Source organism: Dendropsophus ebraccatus, chromosome 1 (genome assembly GCF_027789765.1).
Source record: "Dendropsophus ebraccatus isolate aDenEbr1 chromosome 1, aDenEbr1.pat, whole genome shotgun sequence".
NCBI classification, from domain to species: Eukaryota; Metazoa; Chordata; class Amphibia; order Anura; family Hylidae; genus Dendropsophus; species Dendropsophus ebraccatus.
The window spans coordinates 185,128,564-185,156,511 of NC_091454.1; the positions used below are offsets into that span (position 1 = coordinate 185,128,564).

The following is a 27,948-nucleotide window of genomic DNA, read 5'->3' on the forward strand; positions in this document are numbered from 1 at the left end:
ACACTGACAAAATTATATTATTCCAAGTTTAACTTTACAACCATTTTATGTTATGACAAAGGACTATTTAAATTGTATTGTATTTATATTACATTATATGTAGGAGTCCTTATCAATATGTAAATGAGGCTCAAGTGCCCAGGGGGATGATCCACAGCATGGCAAGAGTCCAGGTAGGCCCAGCCTATGTCCACTTTATCACAGCCCCTGGTCCCTTTGCCACTAAATAAAGAGCATATAGGCTGGCCTTGTCTGGGAATTTTTTTTCTTGCTGGGATACTCCTACCGGGCACTTGGGTCTCATTTGCATATTAACAAAAGGCTTATATCTTGGCAATGAAAAGGACTGTGAAGTTAAAGTTGTCCGGGCTTAGAAAACATGGCTGCAACTGCATCAATCTTGTACTCTGTTTGCATGTTTTTTTTTAAGTCCAGTTATATTAGAGTGAATGAAGCTGAATAGTAATACATCACACAACCTGAGGGCAGGGGAGATCAGTGGGGTAGCTACCATGTAACTGCTACGGGGCCAGTGCAGCAGGGGGGCCTACCCTGGTAATGCGTGGTCTGCTTCCATGGTACTAACTACTGCACTACTAGCTATGGGATGCAAACCAACCAGCCTCAACTGTGAGAAGTAATAAATAGCTGTGAGGAACTCTGTTAGAGAGCCTTCATATATTAGGTTACAGAAGAAAAAAAAAAGGAAATTAAAAAGATTGTCTGCATCAGTAGTGCTGTGATTTAGTCGATGGCAGGTCCAGTGCACCCTACCGTGTCCAACATTCTGCGTTTGGTGGATGAGTATGGGAGATGGACAGTCAGCCAATGATCATTGCTCTGGTTTGTGTTGCTGGTGGGTGGATTTGTCAGCAGATAAAACAGCACTTTCTCTTCTGTGCTCAACATTTGGGCCTAAGTGGAGTTTCACCAGATGGTTTATTCATACAAGAAATGAATTCTTTTTGCATCTTGACACAATGTCCTCTGACTTTTTCTTGTAATACGAAAGAGTTAGTGAAGGAGCTGACAATGCCAGCCAGTGGTTAGATCAGATGGGAAGGAGGAACATGTGTTTCTTCAATAAAGGATCACAGTATCAGTCGGTGCATTCATCTAGAATCAATGGGGTTTTGACAAAGAAAAATATGGTTAAAAAAACAAAATGGAAAGTTTCTGGAATTCCCATTTTTAGAAAACAGTAGCAGTTATTAAATCGCAGAAAATGTAAAGGAAGTTCAGTATATTATAGTTTTATGAAGACAAAGACGTATTATTTCTATACAAACAGATCTACAAATGATAGTAAAGTAGAGGAAGCTCTGCCTGCACAGACCTACTATTAAGAGACTAGTGGTTTGCACAACTCCCCAATCTGGATCCCACTTCGGTATTTTCATAAAGTGCACAGTCTATTCAGAGACCTCATATGGGGTCCCCAGCGCCCTCGTATAAAGCTAGAGTCCCTACAAAGAGCTAAAAAATCAGGAGGGTTAGCAGTGCCCAATGCCATGATCTATTTTTTAGCCGCCCAGCTGCAGCATTTTAGAGGGTGGGAGACCGACGGGCTAATAGACCCTACTCGAATGTTGCAGGCTCACTTTGGTACGGAGAGGCTGTTTGAGGTCTTGGAGGCTAAACGTTTCTCCACGGCCGCAACAGGTATGCCTACAATTCAGCTTTACCATAGGATCTGGTGGAAGGTTAGAGACATGTATGGGTTACCTGGGTGCTCTGCATACACCTCTATATGGGATACCCCTTGGTTAAGCAAGCTCTTTTTCTTGGAAGGGTTCACACCATGGCGGACACTCGGTCTTAGACGAATAGAGCAGTTGTACACTAATGGCCAGCTAAAAAGCTTCCAACAGCTGTGTGAAGAATTCCCCATCCCTAGGACACACTTTTATAAATATCTTCAGTTGCGCCACGCGTGCGACGGTGAGGGGGACATTCTATCCCGGGAGCGAGTTGTTATCCCGCCTATTCATATAGTGGGTGAGTCCACATCCACGTCTGGTCTAATTTCCATATTATATATACATTTACATGACAAATTTTTAGAGAAACACCCGCTGACCATCAAGGAGAAGTGGGAGGCTGACTTGGGCCCCCTGGAGGATGGGTTGTGGAGGGAAATTCTGGAGATGACACCCCAGCTGTCTGTGGGGGAGCAGCACCGACTGTCCCAACTGTACCTTCTACACCGTGTTTACAGGACCCCCGAGTTTTTATTTAGAGTGGGGCTTCGCCCCGATGCCTTGTGTCCTCGGTGCCGGAGAGATGAGGGAGGGATCCTGCACATGTTCTGGCGATGCCCAAAATTGACCAGGTACTGGGAGGATGTTGCCTCCACCATTTACAAAGTCTACTCTATTCGCATTGAACAGTCTCCCTTAGTCTGTGTTTTGGGTTACGTGGAGGACTTAGTTTTGCCTAGCCCTGAAAAACTGGCTGTTGCTAGGATTTTATATATGGCCAGAAAGTTGATAGCCCAGTCCTGGCTTGATCAGGTTCCCCCGTCATGTGCGGCCTTTATAGCTAAAGTTAACAGGCTCATTGCCACGGATAAATATGCTTATGAAAAGCGGGAGGCGATGAAAAAATTTGAAAAAATCTGGGCTCACTGGTTGGATACCCCTGGTATGGCACCGTCGTCGCTTACTAGAGGCAGGCTCTCTCCCTCAACGACCACCTAAGCATTTCTCTGTGGATGGTCCCGTGGGGATGTCCCCACACCATTTTCCTCATCATTTACCATCCCGGTTTCTCTAGTCATGAGAATAGACACGGTGTATGTCTATATGTTTACATTCTTTATCACAGTGTACTCCCTCTCCAGGAGGGGCTTTTTCCGTGACTTGTGGGATGTTGCCAAAGTGATGTTTGTATTGTTCGTTATGTTTGGTTTTGTGCAGGGACTGGACGGCTGTAATCGCCATCCCTGTGATTGTGTGTCTATAAAATGCAAAACTTAAACACTATTTGATTGAAAAAAAGAGACTAGTGGTTTGGGTTCCACAAGCTTAGCATTGCTGTGTGTATCCACATTTCAGGAGAGAGGAGGTCATAATAAAATATCACTTCATGTCAAAAAAGTTTTTTGCTGTAGACGGAACTATCGGCCCTCTACATGTTGCAAAACTTCATTTTGCAGTATAGCTGGCTCATGCCATGTCCAGGCATGATAGGAAAGGTAGATTTGGTAATTTTGCAACAGCTGTAGGGCCTAAGAATCCCCATCCCTGCCATAGGGGATGGAGGGCATGGTGCCTTTGTTGGATCATATAAGATGACATAAGTATTATGATGGAAAGATGATGGGGGGGGCTTGTTATGGATTTTTCATTGGGACCCAGGAGCTTCTTGATACACCCCTGGATCCACAAGCCATAGAATATTATAGGAACTAGTGTCCCGTACTTAGAATGAAGTCTGTTGGTTGCCTGCGCAGCCTTTAAGTTCTTTGAATGAAGTGTCACGAGAAAGATGACAGACGTAGAATTATTTATAGATAAACAGAATCTTGACAGCACCACACGAGGAACATTGTAAGGAAACACCTCATCAGAGAAGCATTGTACAGCATGATCATCTGAAGAAAATCTGGGAACGTGTGGGCTTAATTCTTGTTAATACATGCAGAGGACTGGAAGAGAATAGACTCAGCCAGGATTCCTGAGGGTCACGTGGACTTAGTGACCCCCTCAGAAGCAGTACTACTGAAGCTCACTTAAGAAATGAGCCTTTGCAGATGTTCAGATGGCAGAAAGTATAAAAGTTACTGGAGAGGATGCAGTCTTAACATTGAGCCCTCAAGCTGTCTTTGATAACAGGGAAAACCAGATGTTGGCAATAGACCATCCATCAATTGGACTGTCTAATTTTCACAACAGATGCTGTGGAACTTTACACGTTTCTTCATTTAACAGAAAGCAAAGGTAGATGTAAGCCCTTCACTGACGGCAAGGTCCAAGACATCAAAATACGTGATGTATGCGAAGACCCCCGGCCTGGCTATACACTCAGTGGTGGCCCCTCACATTTCCATAACAAAGGCAATTACACATGCACATAAATGTTATATCACAGCTATATGACAGTGTCAGAGCTCCTAAATAAGAAAGGGTCCTTAGGGTCTATTACACCAACAGATTATCTGACAGATTTTTTATTCCAAAGCCAAAAATGGATGTGAGAAGAGGAGAAATCTCAGTCTTTCCTTTATTACCTGTTCTCTGTTTATAGTCCATTCCTGGCTTTGACTCCAAAAAATCTGTCAGATAATCTCTTGGTGTAATAGGGCCCTAGACGAAGTGATTTTTTTTTTTTTTTTTTTTTTGGGGGGGGAGAAAAAATAAGGACACGTAAGACAAAGCAGGGAGAAGAAACAATAAAATAAGCAGTTGTAGAGCAACTGCTGCAGTAACTAAGGAAGGTTACAGAAACATGGAGCGTCTAGGGTCAGAAGGAGCCCAGACTAGCTCCTACCTATGTGGTAGAGGGGAAGTAGTTGGACCAATAGACGCTCGGAATCTGCTCCCTGAGGACCAAATAAAACAAGGCGCTTAGCGGACAGGTATAAAAAACAAGGCCTTCCCAAGGGGCCACGTTCCTAAATGGTTGGGGAAATCCGACTATGGGGGACAGTAACAATAACCCAATCTACTCAAACTAAGTGGGTTTGTTGGGCCAGGACCACAGGTCAGTTCTCAGATTGTGAAGAGCCTCGCCCCGGTCGGTGTGCGCGTTGGGAGGACTCTGGAGGCTGTACGGTCCTCCTGCGTGATGGTCTAGGTGAGAGACTGGGACCGTGATGACCTCTGTGGTTGGCGAGGGCGTTTCGCTGAGGGGAAGTTGAGAGTGGGCCATTCTGGCAGAGTCATCTGGGGGAGATCCAAGTCTTGGAGAAATTCTGGTAGGTCATCTGGGGTTTGCAGGGTAAAGATCTGGCCATTTCTCCTCACTGTTAAGGCAAAAGGAAATCCCCAGACAAAGTGATTTTTAATGATTAATGACTAGCAATAAACAATGTCACTTCTTTCGGCGGATAGCGGAATACGCCGTCCCATAGAATGGTGTCTATGGAGCCGGCGGAAAGGTGCACACCCGTGCGCGTGGACAGACAGCGGAATTCCGCGGACATTATCCGCGAGAATTCCTCAGTATGAACCCACCCTTAGACTGGAAAGAATACATCACTACCTGCAGGACATACAGCAGCTGATAAGTACTGGATGATTTAAGATTTTTAAATAGAAGTAATATACAAATTGGAATAACTTTCTGAAACCAGTTGATTTGAAAACAGATTTTTCTTTTACCCAAGTACCCATTTATAGTAGGGTCCTATTGTGCAGAAACTGGCAGCCAACATGCATTTTCAAATGCAGTTGAAAACCATGCAGTCACAATGTTCCACAATATGTTCTATTGAGTGTTAATAGCCGTGTGGTTTTAAAAGCTATTTAATGCAAAATCCAACTGGTATTCATGAATAGACCATATGGCCATATGTTTTTGCAGGTAAACAGCATGCAAAACCACATGGACATTAACAATCAGTAGAAAACATGCTGCTTCTCCACTTTAAGACCCTACCCTTTAGACTTTTACTCTATTATCCAGATAGTATAAAGAATCAACCTGGTATCGTTTTTGAAAAACTAACAAAAAAATACCCAGACCTAAAAATACGTACAGAAAAAAATTAGATTCAGGAATATATATATATATATATATATATATATATATATATATATATATATATATATATATATTTATTTTTATTTTTTTAAGATAATTTTTTTTTCCTGTGACATTAGGATATAATCTCATTATGTCGTTGTTATTTCTCAGGATAGGGCCACAGTTCATTGGTCGGAAATGTAATCTGAAGTAATTGAAAATCTGATCCCACATCCAGATACTATTGCTGAACATCTGCTGACAATTAAGAAGAATTACATCTGTGATATAGGGTTTATGCTGGCTCTCATTCCCAGGATATGAAAGCCATGATGTGAGTCACTGATAGACCATCACTTACAAGGTCTCTGCCTGGTAGGGAACCTTAATATGTACATATTTTATTATCACTTATATTTGGTCAGGTGTGACCAGGGTTAGCGTACCCTATTATGTTTCTTCCTCTTTTCCATCCATGACATAGTTTTCGGTTTGTCGTCGAGATTACAACTTGTTACGAGTAATCATGAGGCCACACGCACATGGCAGCAAGTGTTCTATATCCCTATAGAGGAAATGAAGCATTAGATGACGGTTAGTAAAATTACCGGGCTGTCTGTGTGTACTACATGGATATGTGGGATCTTTGGCTACCCACTAGGATTATTGACCATTAAAACGGTCCCAAAAACTACTGTATTTTTCCCATTGAACACATCTGTTTGTGCAGATAGTTTTAAGGGGTTGTCCAGCAAAAATCTTTTCCCTTCAAATCAACTGGTTTCAGAAAGTTATATAGATTTGTAAATTGTATGTAGTGGTGTTTTCTTTTCAGTCTGACAGTGCTCTCTGCTGCCACCTCTGTCCATGTCAGGAACTGTCCAAAGGTGTAGCATATCCTCATAGAAAACCTCCCCAGCTATGGACATTTTCTGTCTCGGACAGAGGCGGCAGCAGAGAGCACTGTGTCAGACTGAAAAGAAAACATTTCCTGCACGACATACAACAGCTGATAAGTATGAGAAGACTTGAGGAGCACCCCTTTAATTGTAGAGACACAATTGTTATTGCTTCAGAAATCTTAAGGGCCATTTCCTTGCCAAAGTATGTCCTTTCTTCAGATAAATAATGTCTCCCTTGAAAACATACAATTTTTGGTGATAGCTTTTGCTGTGGCCTTAATGACACAGATGCAAAAAGAAGGCTTTAAAAAAAATATTTTTTAGCTTGAAAATCATGTTTTAAGGCTCAACATGAGAAATGGTGACATAGCCTCGGAGGGACAGAGGTGATCTATTGTAGCCGCGCTCTGCCTCATCCTAATGTCCTGAATAAGGAACTACTCTTTAATAAATTAGAAGACCCCTTATGGGGTATTTGAAAACCTCTGACCGCTGACTATGACAACATCTGCATGGATTGTGTTGTCTTCATGAATGGTTTCTTACCACAAGAAATAAGGGCTGTGTATGGCCATTTGTATACTGTAGTACCGCCAAATTGAACTCTGCAAATACAACAATTCTTCGATGTAACTAGCCACCTTTAATAATAACAACATATCAGTCTGATACAATACCAAGGTCTGTCTGTGTGAACCCTCAGAGGTGATGTAAGGTGCAGGGACGTATTTACCACTAGGCACCCGTGGTCCGGTGCCTAGGGCAGCACCTTGCAGGGGGGCAGCACCAGGGAGCAGGGGGGCAGAAAAAATTAATTTTTTTGTTTTTATTTTTTTAGTTTCCCTCCTCCCGTTCAGACTTGCCAGTAAATCTGGTGCCTTTTCCAGTGGGGTGGGGGGTATGGTGGTATTGGTCAGGTCTAGTATCGCCAATAGGTATGTGAAGATGGGGCGTCTTCAGGTTTAGTGCCTAGGGCAGCAGCAGCTGTTAATACAGCCCTGGTAAGGTGGTGTGCTCTGGTTTGTGATGATGATCTGCCATTATCATTAATGGTGCCAAGCTCAGGTAGTGAGCAAAGAAATATACTGCTAACTATTCCATACAAACTGTTTGCTGGGTGTAGCTCTCCTTTAGGATTATGAAAAATGCCTCCATGACTCATTTTTGGCTTCTTAGTATGATTTTTTTTTATTTAGACCAAGGACAGGAAAACATGAAGAAGATTATTAATCACATTAGAATTATCTATTTAATAAAATTCTCTTTCACCTAATTCCTCTAAGTACAGTCAGAATTCTAAAAACAGCGCCACTCCTGTCCAGGTAACTGTCCAGATGAACTGCATTATTTATAGAGGATATGGCGGCATTATTCATATACTGTATATAGAGGTTATCTGCTTATACACTATGTGGTGGCATTATTCATTTACTGTATATAAAGGTTTTCTGTTCATACAGTATATGGCGGCATCATTCATACACTGTATATAAAGGTTATCTGCTTATACAGTATGTGGCGGCATCATTCATATACTGTATATAAAGGTTATCTGCTTATACAGTATGTGGCGGCATCATTCATATACTGTATATAAAGGTTATCTGCTTATACAGTATGTGGCGGCATCATTCATATACTGTATATAAAGGTTATCTGCTTATACAGTATGTGGCGGCATTATTTATGAGTATAGGATATGGTGGCGTTATCTGTGCACACAGTGTGCGGTGCCATTACTCATTGTGTATAAATTATTCAGGACTTAATCCAGGACCATTGTGCTGTAATTTAGCAATAGAAAACACTAGGCAAGTATGCAATGCATGGTGTTAACAATTTAACCCCTCTTGCATCCAGAACTATTGGATTAAAGAGGATTGGCTATGGAGGAACGCATCACTGGATAGCAAAGTATTCTTTGTCACCAAGACTAATCTTGTAGATGGCGTTTGCAAAAAAGAAAAAAAAAATTCTGTGTTTCTTGGGCCTTTACATACTTGTAGCCCGATTATCTAAGATTGTAAAATTCTTAGGAAATCAGGAAGTGAGAAAACATATTCCCTCTTATCTAATACAAACTAGATGGCGTGTTTATTTGTGAACATGGTAATGTGCATGTGGTTGACATGTTATGATATATGTCATTGCGTTTTATGTCACCCAACAATGGAAATAACATATATAAGCTTTATTTGGTATCATGTGTTATAATTGCGCCCCGTCTGCTGTCTGTCAAAACGACACTGTGCTCTATTATTCAATTACACCATCTTTCATGAATGTGCCAATCTGCGCCTTGAAAGCTGCCATTGTTTTGGTGAATGTGGGCTCTATCTGAGGGCTATCATTAGAGTAATTAGTGTGGAGGAATGAGAGCGAGTCTGTCTTGTGCTGAAGATACAAGTAAAAAGCGAGAACTGATTGAGTGACTGGAGAATGATCAAAGGCCTGGTATCTGGGTATCTATGTAATGGACACACTGGGGACGTAATGGACACGGGGCGTACGTCTGCCTCTCACACCAAGAACTGCGCACAGCAGATAGTCACATACTAAGAGGCCTACATGAGAGTAAGTGATAGCTCTGTCTTCTGGTGAACATTTCACGCACTCTGGTTTATATATTTTTGTATCTATAGAAAGAACTGTGTTTATCTATATCATAGACAGAACAGGATTAACATGATGTCTAATATAAACAGATCCATGAGTTGTGTTTACTTCCAGCATTAGCATAAGAGTATCACATGTTGTATATTGGTGTCCAGGGTGTAAAAGCTGTTCTTCACTGTTAGCATGCATGTTATTGCATATAGTACTGGACACCCCTAGTACCGCTAGAGGATTAGACAAAGAAAATCCAGCATGGGTGGCTATATATTTTGGACAGTATGGCTGGTAGGGTCAACTGGAGCCAATGCACAATAGTTTATCTACAGTTCCCTTGAGGGTGTAAGCAAAGTAGCCTAAATAGCATGCACCGATAGGCATGTCGCTTTGTGTTTTTTACATGAACAGACCGTTGCCAGTGTAGGGATGCTGATGCCGCGGTCCTTTTTTTTGAACCACGGCATGGTTTCCACGCCAGTCTCTTACCGAGCACTAGCCGGGCATGAAGCACTGGTGGCAGGCCTCCGGCCCCCAGTGTGATGATCTTCCCTCTGTGACGTTACTCCATTGATTCTAATGGAGACGGGTCACAGAGGGTAGGGGGTTTCACCACACTGAGGGCTGACAGACAGCCCCCAGTGCTGCATGCCCAGCTAGTGCTTGGCAAGAGACTGGCGCTGTGCGCGAGAACGGGGAGGTGGTTCAAAAAAGGGACCGGGCCACCAGCATCCTGCGTCGGCGCCAGTCTAATCATGTAAAGAAGTGATGTGCCTAGTGGTACATTGGCTTAAAGGAGAAGTCCGGCGAAAATTTTTGTTAAAGTATTGTATTTCCCCCCCAAAAGTTATACAAATCACCAATAGGCTATGTTCACACTACGTAAAAGTACGGCCTTTGTTGCCATCGGCAACAACGGCCGTACTTTATGCAGTGTGGAACATTGCCTACATTTCTATGAGATCCCGGCCGGAGAGTATACACATTGTATACGCTCCGGCCGGGAACCCGTGCGGCGCTGCAAATAACTGACATGTCATGAGGATGATGGCAGGGGGACACTGAGGGACACAGGGCACTTGAGGGACACTGAGCATCTCTCTGCCATCATCCTCTCCAGCAGCCACAGCCCGCACAGCTCTGGGAGTCGGGTTGTGACATCACCATGTTATCCAGGAAGTGACATCACCATTTTATCCAGGAAGTGAAGCCTTGATGCAGTAGTAAATGCAGGGAAAAAAGATCTCCTAAAGTCAGGTCAGAAGTCTTGACTGATCAGGATCTGGGTGTCCAGATACCCAATGATCATTGTGTATTAGGTTGGTACCATTTCTGCAGCCACTAGATTACTGGAGATGTTAAGTGGATCATGAATATTTTAGAGTGGTGGTGTCATTAAGAAATGTCTATGTAAACTGCTACATTATGTTAAATGAAACATATTTCAAATGTACAAGCTAGTCCTGTTTAAGAAATATAGACTCAGTAAGTCCCCCCATATGCCTGCATTGTTTTGATAACTTGGTTATGACATACAAAGCAATGGGCTATAAATTTGTCCCTGTGCACGGATCCGTGCACACGGACAACTTCGCGGAACGTGTGAATGCAGCCTAAGGTGGGCCAGGCATGCTCAGTCCAAATGCAATCTACAGAAAGTGCTGGCAGTTGGTCTCCACTGAGTCTGCAAGCAAGAGGGATTGTGAAAAAGTATGTTGACTGCTGGGTCACAGTTCAGAGAGGAAACAAGGAAGTAATTAGATTTATGGGGGAGAAAAACAGTACAGTGATCAGTAATGTAAGTTACTTTTCTAAAACAGCGCATTTGTACTCCTTTACATATTTGCATGTGGTACACATCTGATTCCAATAACTTTGCTTCATGCTAGTGTTACAACCCATTTCATATGAGCCAGTAAGCATGAGACATATCAAAACATACAGGAGAGAGAAAAATGTAAATGTTAGTAGTGTAGACTACACACTGTTGTTTTGCTTTCTACTTAAAGAAAATTTTCAGTATAATAAAGAACTAATGTTAATAATGTATCCTGGTTATTCCTACTAAGGCTTGTTTTATGAGACACACACATATACAGTGTATGTATGTGCTGCTGTGGTATAGTTGGCATATAATGAGCTGCTCAACAGGACAAACACTGGGACAACAGTCCAACATACTGTGTTGGAATTAACATCATGTTTTCTTTGCTTATAAGGCCAAGATATGGAGGAAAATACTGTCTAGGAGAAAGAAAGAGATACCGCGTGTGCAATGTTCTGCCCTGTGACCGAGGAGTCCCTTCCTTCAGGCAGATGCAGTGCTCCATGTTTGATTCAGTGTCTTACAAGGGAAAACTGCATCGCTGGAGTCCAGTGTTAATGGCCAGTAAGTAAAACAATCTAGTGTGCTCAGGATACGTTACTAACAATTGGAAATTACAATTTAACATCAGAAGATAGAAGAGGTAATGTTTCTTCTTGAGGAGAGCACCATAAAATGTGGGAAGACTTATAGGCCTTTCATGAGACGCTGAGAATTCTGGGAAGACAGATATGCAAAGCAGCTCTCTGCAAGAAAAGCTACTCCCAAAAGGTGGCACCAGAGAGCTGCTTTGCATATACTTAAAGGGAATGTGTCATCACAAAATGACTTATTGTTTAAATAATGTTTTTATGTTACAAACATAAAAGGACTTCCTGTTGTGTCTGTGGTGGTAAGAGGACGCTGCTTTAAAGTGATCCATACAGCATTGCAGCGACATGTGACACCAGTAGATAGAGCAGACAATAGTAGCTCCCTGTGGAATGACCTCTTCACATGTCACAGAGCATGCTCAATGATGTTTCGTATTCATCTAAGGCAGGCATGTCCAAAGTCCGGCCGGAGGGCCATTTGCGGCCCGCGTTCCGAACTTTTACGGCCCCCCAGGTATCCAGCTTGCTATTATCTGCCTGTGTTATAAAGCATATAGCATGTAGCATGTAAAATGGTCGGCCCTCGCACATGTTCACTTCATCAAATTTGGCACTCTTCGAAAACAGTTTGGACATGCCTGATCTAAGGGGACAGAGTCTGTCTATTGTCATCTATGTCCATGAGTCTTGCTGTAAATAGTTTCACTATGGCCGTTAAGAACAGCCCAGACAAGATGGCAGTCCTCACAACAATGTCCAAAGGGAGAAATTAAAAAAAATTACAGGCAGAAAATATAAACAGATTAAAATAAAAAAAAAACAAAAAAAACCCTAGTTTTAGTATCTGACTTTAATCAGTAAAAGAATAATTTAGCTGACATGTTCCCTTTAATCATCAAATGATCCTTTGTTTACGGAAGACTCTAGACAGCCATCCATTTTAGCAGTTGGTGCTTATGCAGTACCAATAACAAATGAGGGCCCTAGGGCCCTCCAACTGTTGCCGAACTACAATTCCCATCATGCCTTCACATCTAATGGTTTTCCAGGCATGATGGGAATTGTAATTATGCAACAGCTGGAGGGCCACAGGTTCTCCAGCTTAGGTATAAGTGATGTCATAGTCCTGTGAAGATGTAATAACTTGATCTTGGGATAAGCCCCTTATCCATTAGGGATGCAGGTTGTGCACCACTGCCCTACAGTAAACATTGTACCATACACCAAGGTATACAGAACACAAACAGGAGATTTAAGGGATTACAACAGGCACCAATATTTACATATGACTGTAGTTTGGGAGCATTTCAGAGGTGACAGGGCCCCTTAAACATTAAAAATGATGCTGACAGGTTCCCTTTAAGTTATGTGCCCCAAGGTAACATTTTTGTCCCTGGTGGTGATATTTGCCTTTATCCTCTTTTCTTCAAAGTAAATCCATGTGAGCTTCACTGCCAGTCAGATACCGGGTACTTTGCTGAGAAGCTGCGAGATGCAGTGATTGATGGAACGCCATGTTATGAGGGGAACACAAGCCGAGATATGTGCATCAATGGCATCTGTAAGGTACAGTTCTCAATGTTACTCACTGTGTGTAGTCGGGAGGTATATCTGTCTACAGGTCAACAATCATATGGAAACGTTAGTGTTTAGGTGAGACATTTCTTACATCGCTGACACATCTCAATTCTGCCCAGTTTACCCGTTTTTGTTAAGCAGCCACTAAGTATGCCCGTTCCAAAAACACACTTTAATTTTCTTTGTATATGTTTGAATGCAGAACATTGGCTGTGACTATGAGATTGACTCCAATGCAGTGGAGGATCGCTGCGGTGTCTGCCATGGGGACTCTTCTTCATGTCACACTGTGCACAAAACATTTAAGGATAGTGATGGACTTGGTGAGTTTTTCCTTCACATCTTATTTATTTTTTTGCCTTCTGCTGGATCACGAAAGGTTAAAGGGGAACTTACTTTGATTAAAAATCTCAAGTCTTCCAGTACTTATCAGTTGCTGTATGTCCTGCAGGAAATGGTGTATTCATTCCAGTCTGACACAGTGCTCTCTGCTGCCACCTCTGTCCATGGCAGAAAATGTCCAGAGCAGGAAAGGTTTTCTATGGGGATTTGCTGCTGCTCTGGTGGCAGCAGAGAGCACTGTGTCAGACTGGAGAGAATACACCACTTCCTGCAGGACATACAGCAGCTGATGAAGACTTGTGATTTTAAAATAGAAGTGAATTACAAATCTATATAACTTTCTGACAACAGTTGATTTTTACTGGAGTCCCCCTCGAACTAGGATTGTAGATCACATGGTAGGGATTTCTATTCACTTCAATGTTATCAGTGCCAAAACTTACAAATGAAATATTTTTGACACTGTATAAGATATATGGCTGCTTTTCGTTGGGTGCTGCTTACTTGTTTATTTCAGGCAGATATGCATCACGTAACTAGATAGACAATATGAAGAACATACATATGGGTAGTGAGACTGCCGGAATTTATAATCACACATGGTCTGTTCTTTAAAGCATCAGTTTGCTTACAGGGTATGTGGACATTGGTCTAATCCCGCCGGGTGCTCGTGAGATCCAGATTGAGGAAGTGGCAGAGGCAGGAAATTTCTTAGCATTACGTAGTGAAGATCCGGAGAAGTATTTCCTAAATGGTAGATGGACCATTCAATGGAATGGAGATTACCAAGCTGCAGGGACAACCTTCACTTATACTCGTACTGGGAATCTGGAAAACCTTACTGCTCCTGGACCCACGTATGAGCCTGTGTGGATACAGGTAATATGGTCAGCCGCATTTCTATTCATATTTTATGATATTATTGTATTTAATGGATTACCTTCTTACTACTGCCTTGTGAAAGACAGGCTACTGCCATCATTAACACACATATGTGAATGTATCTAGTCTTTCTGAGAACTGAAGGTATAGGACATAAAGAAGTGATCACAGGATTTAACTTTTTTCATGACATCTTGGCAGCCATCCCATTAAAGAATACTATAGTCAGCCTTAGCTGACTGAGGGAAATGAGCTGCAGACATGACTTAAAGTTCAATTTCCATAGGTTTAAAAAGGACCATATACCTATATAAAAACATATAAACAACAATGAAAAAAAACTAACCACTATACAAAAGTATACTCATTTCTGTAGAGATACAGAACCATTCATTCACACTTATCATAGATAAACCAGGGTATTGTGTTCTGGTTTTAGCTTCTGTTCCAGGAGAAGAATCCCGGGGTTCGGTACCAGTATACCATCAGGAGGGATCTGGATGGCAGCAATGAGATACAACCACCAGATTTCTCATGGAGATACGGTGCATGGTCTGAATGCTCTGCCACTTGTGGCACTGGTAAGAGGATGAAGTCGGGATGTTTATATGGTCTGTGTATTATATTTATCCGTCTGGCCTTTTTCATCTGTATCTTTCATGATATACCAGGTGTTGTTTTCTTCTCAGTACTTTTGCACCCAGGCTCATACACATAAAAGACAGTATGGCACCACACATTGTCCCTAGGGCTCCATACAGTAACGTCATATGTTACCAGATGGTACCTACTTATATATTAGGGTGAACTTTTCCCTGGTAATGTCTACCCCTTATGCATCTGTATGTAACTGAAAACATATAAAATACAGACGGGTCCCATATACTTGTATATGCACCATACAGGGTCTCCCTACAACTTGCACGGAGCCACAATAGTACCAAGTTGCAAGAAATGTCTATTACTTAAAGATGCATTTGGCCTTACAGAATTAAATGTGTACATTTGTAATTTCATCTTGTTATATCAGGAGTACAGAGACAGCTAGTGCATTGCGTGGAAAAAGTTGCTGGTCTTGTGGAAGAAAGGTACTGTGATTCATTGACACGACCAGATGACAGACAGAGGAACTGCAATGAAGATCCGTGTCCCCCAAGGTGACCTAGACTTCAGTTTATACTTTACTCTTTCAACAAGTCCATATTGCGCTATATTCTGATTTATTATGTTAATTCAAATGATCAATTACAATAATCTGCTCATTGTATTTAGAAAGGTCTAAAATGCAAGCTATACATGTTTTCTCCATAGATGGTGGGTAGGAGAGTGGCAGCAGTGCTCGATCACGTGTGGGACGGGAGGTGTGCAGAAGAGGACTGTCCTATGTATTCAGCGAGTGGGACTGGATGAACAACGTGCATTGCAACCTTCAGACTGCCGGGACCTTCCTAGACCTGAATCCAGTATTACCTGCAGCCATCGTGAGCCTTGTCCTGCTGTCTGGCATCATGGAAACTGGAGTCAGGTTAGTCAGGAAGAAAATCACAAAGCCAAAAAAAAAAAATGAGTAAAATAAAAGGTATTGATGGCGTGTCCATTTTCTTTCCCTGTCACCTAGTGCTCGGTCTCATGTGGAGATGGGTTAGAGTATCGAGATGTGTATTGTGATAATAACCTTGAAGGTGGCCCCTGTAATCTTTCGGAGCGTCCTATCAGCAAGCGAGTTTGTGTGATGCCGCTATGTCTTCCTGGCTTCAACCCATTTGACTGGACGGGAAGTGGTGGCTCCAGCAAAGAGATTAATGAAATATTTCCAGGTTTTCCAAGATCTTCTAATGGCAAACAGCATTCACTGGATGACAACTCCATCTCAGAAGGAGACTTTTCCAGTACTGGAGATGGCAGTCAAGGAAAGGTTGGGAGGACGGTTGTCGATGACTTCTATTATGATTACAACTTTATAAATTTTCATGAGGATTTGACTTATGAACCAGCTGAAGACAACCATTTTAATGGAGGGGAAGAATTAGAGCCAGAGTTCCTCCCAACACATGCTCCTCGTCTGGGAAAGGGGAATAAAGAACACAGTACGAAAAATATCCAGTCCACAGAAACCCCAGATAGTCATTTCACCACTTCATCTAGTGAGAGCTGGAAGTCTTCAGAAAGCCCTGGTATATCTGTAGACGACCAAACTGATTTCCCTGAAGAAGCACCTACAGCTACAAGAAAATCCTTCTTTTTGGAACAGTACACCCATGCATCCATTGATATACAGGAAACACATACCACCCATGGCTCAAGACCACTGGATCACTCGGTACAAACAGCTGATGTGCCAGATGAGACTTCAGCTTCAACTCAGACCATGGTCAAAAGCTATCCAAGTAGTATACATCAAATTCTATCTCGGCCTACAGGTGCACCAGATATAGTTACATCATTCCTGTCACCTCGTACTACACAAAGTCAAGCAACATATTATTCTACCTTTTTACTAGACTCTAAGTCACAAAACCCAGTCACACTAGAAGAGTTAGATTCACATACAGACCAAATATTGGAGAATATTGAATTTACCCAAACAGAGTTACCGTCTAATGAAGAGAGAAGCACTTCACTAAACTACCCTTGGCTATTTACTACTCCGCAGGATATCGACTCTTCAGATTTCTCATGGACTACTCCATCCCCAACCTCTGATGACTCTGTCCTTACTATAAAGTCTACTTCGGATGAAAGATATGAGTACAAAATATCTAGCGGCCCACAAGGTACCGCATCTTTACCCAAGATGACGACCCCAACTCTAATAGACATCCTGACGTCTGTCACCACACACATTCCAGACCATTACATTGGAGGAAGCACTTATCCTCATCTCAAGGAGGAAGTAACAGGAGCTTCTAGCACACCTCCTTACAATCTTTCCTTATCACATGGAGGTGACAAACTTATGAGAAGTCACTGGGAAGTTGGCAACTGGAGTGAGGTAAGACTTATAATGCTAGCAGATAGTATAACAAAATAGTAACCTAATGCCCATAGAAAAAAGTAATAAGATACCCAGACTTAGTCCTAACACGGACCAGCTTCACTGTTGTAACATACACATCTGTTGATGAGTTTGCCAATGCAACATAACTGTTTTTTATATATCAAAATCTAATACTGACGGCAAACACCAAGAAAAAAAGGGGATCTGAGGGCAGGCAATAAAGGCCATAGGCATTTTCTGAGCCTTGACGTATTTGGGTTGGGTTAACAAATTGTAATGTACATGCAAATTGCAACATATATATATATATATATATATATACATGTTGCAATTTGTGTATATATATATATATATATATATATATATATATATATATATACATATACACACAGTGTATATATATATATATATATATATATATCTCCATACATTAATGGATAATGGAAATGCATTTGGTTTGTTCCAAGGCAGATCAAGGACACTGTTTTCCCATGATAGCTGTGGGTCACATCTTTTATGACTGTTTTTCTTCTCATGAGTCACTGTCTATATTGGGATGACTACTGATATAATATTTGGGATATGGACAATGAGATAGAATGCCTTTATAAGAAAGGTTACCATTTCATTAGGGCCAGGTGGCTTACTTTTTAGTATATGGTTAAAATAGCCTGATAGTGTATGTGTAGTTTATAGTGTAGTTTATAGTGCTCTTCCTCCATATTGTTGTACTTACCCACTTTTAGTCATTCTTTACTAATGTAAACCTAACCACACAAATGGTAAGTTCCCACTATGAGAGAAAACAAACAGTTGTTCTTCCTGTGGTCTGTATTGTATTCAGATGGCTAGAGCCAGTATAGACTTGCACTATTCCACATACTGTATATTACTATAAGGGTTGCTTCTTGGAATAAACAGCCAGTGAAAAATCTTAATTCTAGACAGAAATCCCTTGAGGTTGGATCAAACCAGTCCATGTCTTATTATGTAACACTGGTTTGGCCTGTTGATGTTCACCAATGTTTTAACAAAGTTAGTTAGAAAATGTTGAGTAAAGGGGAAGCAGCATATTATGAGAAATGAATGAGCATAAAATGTACTACTATATTATGGGGTATTCTGGATGGGACCCCTTATAGGGCAATTCCTGTGGAGGGGGTGGGTGAAAACAATGACATCCACTTACCTCCCTGGCTCCAGCGCTGCAGCCCACATTCTGCCGCTCTGGTCCCCCTGTTTAAAGCCACTTCCTGGTTTTGAGACATGGCAGAGGTGGGACACCGATACAGCCCCTGAATGGCTGAGTGGGCCTGCAGTGTTCCATCTTAAGACCAGGAAGCGGTGGCATACCGAGAGACCGAAGCAGCGTAATGTGGGCAGCATCGCTGGAACCAAAAGGTAAGTAGATGTAATTGTTCTTACCCACCCTCTCCCCAGGCATTGCCTGTAAATTTTACCCCATGAATATAAACCCAATGTTGCTTTTATGTTTTTAGAAAGATTAAAACACCCTACATAATGGAAGACAAATACTCTACAGTCGATGTTTTAATAACCTACAAATTCACTTGCTTGACTATACAGTATAATCTATACTGCTGGTAGACATTTTGTCTGATATGTTTTCTTATACTATGTACTCTGTGACTTGCAGTGTTCTACCTCCTGTGGTCTGGGTGCGATGTGGCGTACAGTTATATGCAGAGAATATGACAACGGTACATGTGATATCAAGACTAGGCCAGCCCCTGCTCGACGCTGCCATCTACGGCCCTGTGCATATTGGACAGTTGGGAACTGGAGCAAGGTACCTAACCCAATACAGTAAACTGCAATTGTCATCAAGGGATTGTGCACAATGTGAACACTTACTTATAAGTGCCAAGTACGGATACTATACATTTCCAAGCATGCATCAGACATTGGTCAAATGTCTCTCTATGTGTGCTCCCTCTCTTCTCTCACAGCATTTAGTCACACACACACACACACACACACAGAATCTGCAGCTACATCCCGTATCTCTGTCTTCTATTTATCATATCAATAAAGATGGATTGTTTGAAGGATGTGGAGGTTTCTGAACATTTACAGAGAGTCTATGGGCAGGGAAAATGTACCTTACTGGCTTCAGGAGAGTGTTTCCATCTATTCATGTAATTGATTTATAAAATTCCATCTATTCATGTAATGTGATTTATAAAATTAAAAAAACACAATATGATTCTGGAATACTATGTTCAAGCTACATTTTACCACTATACTTTTGTTAACATTATTTTAAGATATTTTCCTTCAATTATTCATTATAAAAAAAAAAACTTTGGTTAGTTAATTGCATTTGTTTCTGCAGTGTTCAAGTAGTTGTGGGGCTGGAGTCCAGGTAAGAGATGTCCAGTGTGTAGACATGCGGGACAAGAGGCAGCTGAGACCTTTCCATTGTCAGACTACCCTCCACAAGCCTCGGGTCCAGGTGGTTTGTCATGAGCAGAAGTGTATGGAGTGGTACGTTTCGTCTTGGAGGGAGGTAAGATATTGGGGCAAAGGGAGATATATATTGCAGATGTCACAAAAAGATGTTCTATGTACAAAGCTATGTATCAATGACTCTAATCAATAGTGAGAACTAGCAATGACTATGACTATGAAATTGTGTCCTACAACCCCATGTAGGACTAACCATACCATGATCCTATGTGTCCTTTTAGTGTTCGGAGGAGTGTGGTGGGGGCATGCAGCAGAGGTTGGTCACATGTCCCCAGGCCGGTCGTTGTGATGAACGTCTGAAGCCCAACAACACCCGTTCTTGTAATGATCATCCATGTACTACATGGGCAGTGGGGCCCTGGGGTCAGGTAAGTGGCACAAACTTTACAAACTTTACTGAGGGGAAGTCCTCAAGGCATTGGAATACTGATGCTTTACTTTCCCATATTAACATTCTATCAAACGGCTGCTGTACTAACCAGCTTTCTCCACGATAAATTGCATTGGGGGCATTTATGTTCCCCATTCCAGTTCCCTTACTCTCACTTTTACTGTTTGGGCTGTCTTCACGCTTTGGCTGCATACAGTGCACAGCTTCCTGCGGAGGGGGTATCCAGCGCCGTCAGGTGAAATGCGTGAACAAAAGAACTGGGGCCGCTGAGGAAGATAATAACCTGTGCGACCACGAGCCGTGGCCTGAAAACCTCCAGAAATGTAACCCACAGGACTGCCAGCAAAACAATGCCAGTAAGTTCCCCAACCTACCAATAAGGTGTGCGTTCTATTCCTCTAAAACATTCCTCATAACAATTATATTCCTGAGCAAAAACCATAAAACTTTGTGCTGCACTGCACATAAAGCACAGTATTCAATGTACATAAGAAGGAGACGCATTGAAGTGTATGGGGGAAGGATAGGAGGCATTAAAGTGATAGTCCCATTAACTAGCTACTCTTGTAGGCCTCGTCAATTTTATATTTTTGGAAATACATTTATTTAGCTAACTTGTGTTCTTCTCTTCATATGATTGCTCTTTCCCACCCATTGTTGACAGCTTGTTGTCAAGGCTACAGACCACCACTCTGCTCTAAAGGCAGTGGTCTGGCTGGTGTATATATATATGGGGGAGATTTATCAAACTGGTGCAAAGTAGAATTGTCTGAGTTGCCCCTAGCAACCAATCACCTTTCATTTTTCAAAGAGCCTGTGAGGAATGAAAAGTGGAATCCAATTCTATTATATACCAGTTTGATAAATCTTCCCCATAGTTTACATATTTATGCATATATTATACAGTATATATACACTTTATCGCTATGCATCTACATTATAGCTATATATACACCAGCCAGACCACTGCCTTTAGGTCAGTCTGTCGGTCAGTAGCCTAGACAATGAGCTGTTAACGATGTAGGGGAAGGAGCAGCATATCGGGAGAAAGAAGCAAGTTTGTTAAGTGAGCCCTACAGGTATAGCTATATTAGCTGAGGTGAGAAACCCCCTTTAAGGATAGGATAACAGTTCTGAGAAACTTTAACAACATGTACATATATATTTTTATATGGCATTGAGACCTATAAAATATATTCTGATAAATATATTGGATACATAGCAGATGTGATAGAAATCTTTACTTTAAGGGGTTATTTAGCGCTACAAAAACATGGCCACTTTTCCCCCTCTCGTGTCTCCAGGTCAGGTGCGGTTTGCAATTAAGCTCCATTTACTTCAGTGGAACTGAGTTTGAAACCCCACCCAATCTGGATACAAGAGAGGGGGAAAAAGTGGCCATGTTTTTGTAGCACTGGATAACCCCTTTAACAGTATAGGTGTATAAAAAATTTAAGGCTAGGTTTCTATAGTGTTTTTGCAATCCGTTTTTTTCACCCGTTTTATGCAAAAAACGAATGCATTTGTGTACATCCGTTTTGACCCGTTTTTTCCATTAACTTACATTATAAAAAAGGATAAAAAACGGATGAAAACACACGGACAACATTTTTGTGTACGCTAAAGAAAATGGATGCACACAAATGCATCCGTTTTTCTGCATAAAACTAATGAAAAAAATGCAGTGTGAACCCAGCCTAAGAGGTTTACTGGGCAAAATTTATAGGACTGGTCATAAACATCAGATCGGTAGGTTACGGACACGGCACCCCCACTGTTACCAGAGCCATGGCACTCACAACACACACTCGACAAAATAGCATGGACGCTTGATTTTTGCATGAAAACTAATGAAATGAAGCAATGAAGTACAAGAGTTGGAATAAAAGCAAGAGTACTAAAACCCTGAGTGATTTTTATAGTTTACAAAATGTCTGCAATTATTTCCAAACAATAATTATTAATATTGTAAGAGATCTCAGGCTGCCAAGCTGGCATCTGAATAGTTTCTAATTTGGCTATACCCTTTTGCCAATATTTCCCAGCCACTGTGTGACAAGACAGATTACTGTTGCGACAATCTTGGACCGGCCAACTGGCATCACTGTCACTTCTAATATAGACATCGCCTACACCAATGATTCCCAGACACTGTGTCCTAAGGACATCTGTACATGTCACATTAGACTGGGTTTGTCACAACAATTTGTGGGTGAATACTGCTGCAATAAAAAGAATGTTCCTAATTTTAAAGGGGTACTCCAGCAAAAAAAATTCTTTCAAATCAATTGGTGCCAGAAAGTTATATGGATTTGTAAATTACTCCTATTTAAAAATGTCAAGCCTTCCCGTACTTATCAGCTGCTGTATGTCCTGCAAGAAGTGGTGTGTTCTTTCCAGCCTGACACAGTTCTCTCTGCTGCCACTTCTGTCCATGACAGGAACTGTCCAGAGCAGGAGAGGTTTTCTATGGGGATTTGCTACTGTTCTGCACAGTTCCTGTCATGGACAGAGATATCAGCAGAGAGCACTGTGTCAGGCTGGAAAGAAAACACCATTTCCTGCAGGGCATATAGCAGCTGATAAGTAATGGAAACTTGAGAATTTTAAATAGAAGAATATTACAAATTTATATAACTCTCTGACACTAGTTGATTTTAATCACTTTTCTACTGCCTGAACCATGAGTCATTGGGGCAGTCATGAATGGCTCTTCCCCACCAGCCATGGTTGATGGAGCTTTCTCTGTATCCGAGAGTCACCACTCCTGACCTGTCTGTTTTAGTACTTGTACTCCCTATGAAACAACTATATAGAAACATCTTTTCTTATAGCTCTGTGTTGTGCTATTCCTATGTTATCTTTACTACAAATGTATAATTCAGTGATCAAATGGGTGTAACCACAGTCGGTCATCATCAGCTCTGATTGGATAGTCATAGCCAGCATAGGGACACCATCCCCCCCAATTGGTAACACCCAGTTGTCACACATTTCTAGTAAGAATAACAGTGGAACTGCACATCACATGGCTATAGGAAAAGATTTTCCAGAATTGTTATTTGGACATTGCACGTGTTTTTTTAAAACAGACAGGTCAGGAATAATCACAGATTCTCTTCAATGTTACCTGGTCTACCCAGTGACTGCTGAAAATGGCCACTTGTAAAAGCAGCATTTTCTTATGTGAATAACATAACTCATTTCAGAAAGGAAATACTATATCAGCCCAGGAATATAAATTATATTACTATATACTATATCAACCCAGGAATAGAAAATATATTATTACTATACACTATATCAGCCCAGGAATAGAAATTATATTACTATATACTATATCAGCCCAGGAATAGAAATTATATTACTATATACTATATCAGCCCAGGAATAGAAAATATATTATTAATACATATTATATTATATTATTATATACATTTAATCATTCTGGAATATATAACCATGATTTGCACCCTAATCTTGGACCTATGTGTGAGTGGATGACGATGTAGCATGCCTGCAGTGTATATTCTCCACATCTGTTCATGATAACTACAAATACTTTTCAGCAGTCTGGCCTGATATATTTCCAGAGCACCTATAAAAATAGATGAAATGCTAGCTTAACATGAGAGAACTATGAACATGATAGGCTATATAAGACGTATGGAACGAGAGCTTTGAGATTGCCCACCAATAATGAATATTGGACAATGCTCAGAGATCAGTAATGTATGGGTCCTGGCTTCATTGCTATCTGTGTCCACCATTGGGGATTCTAATAGGAGCTTTTGCTGTAAAATAGTGCAGTATACAGCACAGCATACTGTATATCAGACAGGGCAGACGTGGCAGATTGACAGAGATCAGAACAGATGCTTAAAGGGGTTGACCTGACAAAAACAAATTGTTCCAGTTGTCAGTGACAGTCAATAAGCCAGAAGCTGACACATACAGGCAAAATCAGAAGCCAGGAGGTTTATGGGTTAACAGTCCAATAGTCTAAGCCAGAAAGTCATGTAAAGATGAGAATCCGCAGACAGGGAGGTATACAATCCAAAAGTCCAAAGCCATAAGATCCTCACTTACAAGTAGAACAAAGTTTACAGCTGAGAAATAACCACATTCACAGGCACCAGCCAAAGGCAGCAGTCTAATTTAAATAGACCACCCTGTAGCAGCATTTGATACCAAGCTGGAGCTGTGACTGTCTCAGATACCTAAGGCCCTGCCTGGCTGACAAATCCTCCTGACAGTCAGGCTATGGAAACCCTGGGGCACTGCTGCGGGGGAACACAACAGGCAGGTACTTATAGTATAAAAGCAGTATAACTAAACATTACAAAAGCTCCTAAGATGGTAGATCATGGAATCAGCTCAGTTTTTTCACAATTCTCACTTTTCTTACTATGTAAAAGGGAATCTGTCAGCTGTAATTCACATTACTAACTGCCGACACTATTAGAATAAGGAAACACCTGGTACCTTTCATACATCCAGCTGTGCTTCCAGAACATAGAAAAGCTGTTTTTATTCTTTAAAGTCAAAGGGGCGTTCCCGAGCATCTAAAGTGCAACAAGCTGTAACACCTCCTTACTCCTCTCCCCCATATTTTAGCCTGTATAGGACTCAGCTTCAAGGTGCCTTCACACACACCGCATCTGCAGCAGATCTGCAGCAGATTTGATGCTGTGTTCAGTTATTTAGATCAAATCAGCTGCGTATCTGCAGCAGAAAATACACTGTGATACGGTGTGTGTGAAGTGCAAGCAGATATATGAAAGGTACCATGTGTCTCCTTGTACTAACAGCATCTAACAGTGCCATCAGTTTGGAAAGTAAACTATAGCTGTCAGATTCCCTTTAACTGCAGATTGGTGCACAGGCCAGGGTGCGATATTACAGCCCTTGGTGCACTGATCTGCCCACCTGCCCGCCCCATTTCATGAACATTCATCCGGTGCTCTGCAGTGATGAGCGGCTGAAGTAGGAATGTAGAATGTAGGAAGTAGGAATCTAGATTTCTCACAGCCTCCTTTTCCCATTAATTTTCCTGAAGAGTTTAGGAGCTACACTTAAAGGAGAAGTCTGGCCTTTTTTTTTAAATTCTGGCAGCCAGCAGGGGGAATTTGATTAGGAGTATGAACTTACCACTCCCTGTGCCCCCTGTGAGTGGCAGGACCGGCCTCGAGACCCCCGCCAGGCTCCAGAATTATTGGCGCAGACACATCATGACCTGGCGATTGGGCTGCCTGCTCAGCCAGTCAGTGACTGGGGTGGGATGCAGCTCCAGGCACTGATTGGCTCAGTGGCCAGTCCATCAGCCGGGTCAAGCCTTTTCCCCTGAGTTGTGACAATACCACAACTCGGGGGAAAATGCCCTCCGGGGGGTTCCTGAGGCTGTTCCTGCTGCTCGCTGCGGGCATGGGGAGAGGTAAGTACATACAGTATTTTCCTGCATATAAGACTACTTTTTAACCCAGGAAAATCTTCTCAGAAGTCAGAAGTCGTCTTATACGCCAGGTGTCGTCCTATTGGGCGGGTGCTGAAAAACTTTGAAACCGGACTGGAGAATTTGCGTTCGACGCATATGGTGGGGAGAGCTCAAAAACAGCCGCATCCCAGCTATATGCAGTAAACATATGAAAGGCAGAGCAAGCAGCCGGCCTTCAGGGTATGGAAAAAAGAGATACGGTAGAGTGGTGCTGGCGGTCTGGCCCACCCTTGTATCCTACCGGTATTAGTGTGCCTGCTTCTCTGCCTCTCAGATCTCACTGCTGTCTGATGTTTCTTATTATTTTTGATTTGGTGTGCGTTGGAAGAGGGGTAGTCTAATACAGTGAGTATATCCCAAACTCTATATTTTAACTAGAAAAGTTGGGGGGTCGTCTTATACCCCCAGTCGTCTTATACGCTGGAAAATACAGTACTCCTGATCAAATTCCACCCTGCTGGCTGCCAGATTTTATAAACATCAGAGACTTATTTCTCCTTTAATTCCCTTAATATATTATGCTATTTATAATCGGGTGGTGCTTTCCCTTTAATAAGTTGAATGCAAAGACTTCATGGAGGAAACTCATGACATTCAGTACTGCTGACTCCCATACTGAGTAGGCCATAATGGAGTAGGCCGAAGGTGACCTGAGGATACATGATGTATTGTGTGGGCACAGTGTGGCAATGCGTGGAGTGCTAATGTCATGCTCATAGCAGCACTATTTGTCCTTTTGGACTTGATTTTGTGTACATTATTAGCAATTCTAAGACTCAAGCAGCATAACAAGGGAAAATGGAGATGACTGTATCCGATGACTTAATCGCCCAGTACCAGGCTATAGTTAATGTTTATACCTAAATTGTCAAGAGATAAACTATGGCCTAGTTTTGTGGTCATTATAGAGGGCACTCTACTTCTGTTGGTTACAACAACTGAGCTACTGCAAGTATGGAAGGACCATGAGTCAGAGTAGCAGATAAAAATACAGCATTAAAGGGGTTAATGCTACACATAAGACAAATGCCAGTGGGAAGAGCGATTAGGTGCACATCCTTCTACCTTTCTACCACAAATTAATAGAAAACCTCCATTATCGTCTGGCATATGGACTTTGTGATCCTCATCTATTATAGCACCCCCACCCTTCCATTCAATGGGATAATCCAAGAACTGGACACACTGCTTACCAAACGGCACAACTATAAAAATCATATTGAATGATCAAAAAGACTTCTTAATAATTATTTAGCTTTTTGTTTGTTTTGTTTGTTTTCTCCAATGGACACCTTGACAATTCATTTCTAAAAGCCAAATTTTTCTACATGATCTTTCTAAAAACTGTCCTACTATTATCAAACGGTACAGTCTGTGCAACTAGTAGACATAACTGGTTGTCCTACTACTTCTGACATATCCAACAGCACAATGCTCTCGGTTGTTTCACGTTTAGTTTTAGAAAAAACAAAGAGAAGGGCGCTCCTTGTGCAGTATCGCGGGGGGGCCTTATGAATGAAAAAGTTGTAAATCACCCAGAAAGACACGACCCACCCTCACCTACTAGGGTTGTGCAATAAGGCACAATGCTAGTGTTGGCATTAAAAATGTCACCGCAGCACGCTGGGGAGATTTCAACACTGCAGGTGTTGAGAGGAAACAGCTAGAAGACACTACTTCGCCGGGATCCAGCAGAAGACGAGGTATTCTCCCCCAATATGGGTGCAGATGATACCAAAGTTAGTGTTTAGTGTTAAAAATACCAGCAGGTTTTCAGGTTGGAGGTATATTTCTAGAGAGGGAGGAAAGCATCCATGTCTTCAGGAAGGGCAGATCACTAAGCTGTACCATATCAAAGAACAAATAGTATAGAGGAAAGCACCCACAGAAGACATAGTATATAAGCTATATAAAGGAAGTAGTGAAGATTGCAGACTTTTTTTTAGTGTAGAAACAAAGCCTACCTGATGCAGTTTTTTTTTTAAAGAAATCAATAGGAGTTTTGCAATATACTCACTTTTTCCATTTTAAATCAATGTTTGGCCAAAATGTGATCAATGCTTCCTCTGTAACAACCCCTGTTGATGTCTGAAAAAAAAAGATTTTTGTGACAGTGCCTCTTGGAAATCTTGGAAGGAGGCTTGGAAGAAACAAT

The 27,948-nt window shown here is 41.6% G+C and overlaps 1 protein-coding gene and 1 long non-coding RNA gene across 4 annotated transcripts in view; one reads left to right on the forward strand and one right to left on the reverse strand.

The window, feature by feature from the left end:
- The window catches only part of ADAMTS7 (ADAM metallopeptidase with thrombospondin type 1 motif 7), a 70,804-nt gene that overhangs the window by 36,855 nt on the left and 6,001 nt on the right, over nucleotides 1-27,948 (forward strand). For both annotated transcript variants that reach the window (XM_069986484.1, XM_069986493.1), the window contains 12 exons: nucleotides 11,420-11,589; nucleotides 13,051-13,184; nucleotides 13,399-13,519; nucleotides 14,173-14,417; nucleotides 14,860-15,001; nucleotides 15,451-15,577; nucleotides 15,732-15,945; nucleotides 16,039-17,412; nucleotides 19,076-19,228; nucleotides 19,775-19,948; nucleotides 20,130-20,276; nucleotides 20,496-20,655. In XM_069986484.1, coding sequence (XP_069842585.1) covers nucleotides 11,420-11,589; nucleotides 13,051-13,184; nucleotides 13,399-13,519; nucleotides 14,173-14,417; nucleotides 14,860-15,001; nucleotides 15,451-15,577; nucleotides 15,732-15,945; nucleotides 16,039-17,412; nucleotides 19,076-19,228; nucleotides 19,775-19,948; nucleotides 20,130-20,276; nucleotides 20,496-20,655 — 3,161 coding nt within the window. The remainder of the gene's footprint in view (nucleotides 1-11,419; nucleotides 11,590-13,050; nucleotides 13,185-13,398; nucleotides 13,520-14,172; nucleotides 14,418-14,859; nucleotides 15,002-15,450; nucleotides 15,578-15,731; nucleotides 15,946-16,038; nucleotides 17,413-19,075; nucleotides 19,229-19,774; nucleotides 19,949-20,129; nucleotides 20,277-20,495; nucleotides 20,656-27,948) is intronic.
- Nucleotides 10-27,947, reverse strand: LOC138802818 (uncharacterized). Of its 2 annotated transcripts, none has more exons than XR_011364812.1 (3): nucleotides 27,811-27,947; nucleotides 6,135-6,253; nucleotides 10-1,116 (listed from the first exon to the last, which is right to left on the reverse strand). It is a non-coding gene; the product is annotated as an uncharacterized lncRNA (long non-coding RNA). The 2 variants fall into 2 exon arrangements; XR_011364814.1 differs by lacking the exon at nucleotides 10-1,116 and adding an exon at nucleotides 4,469-4,966.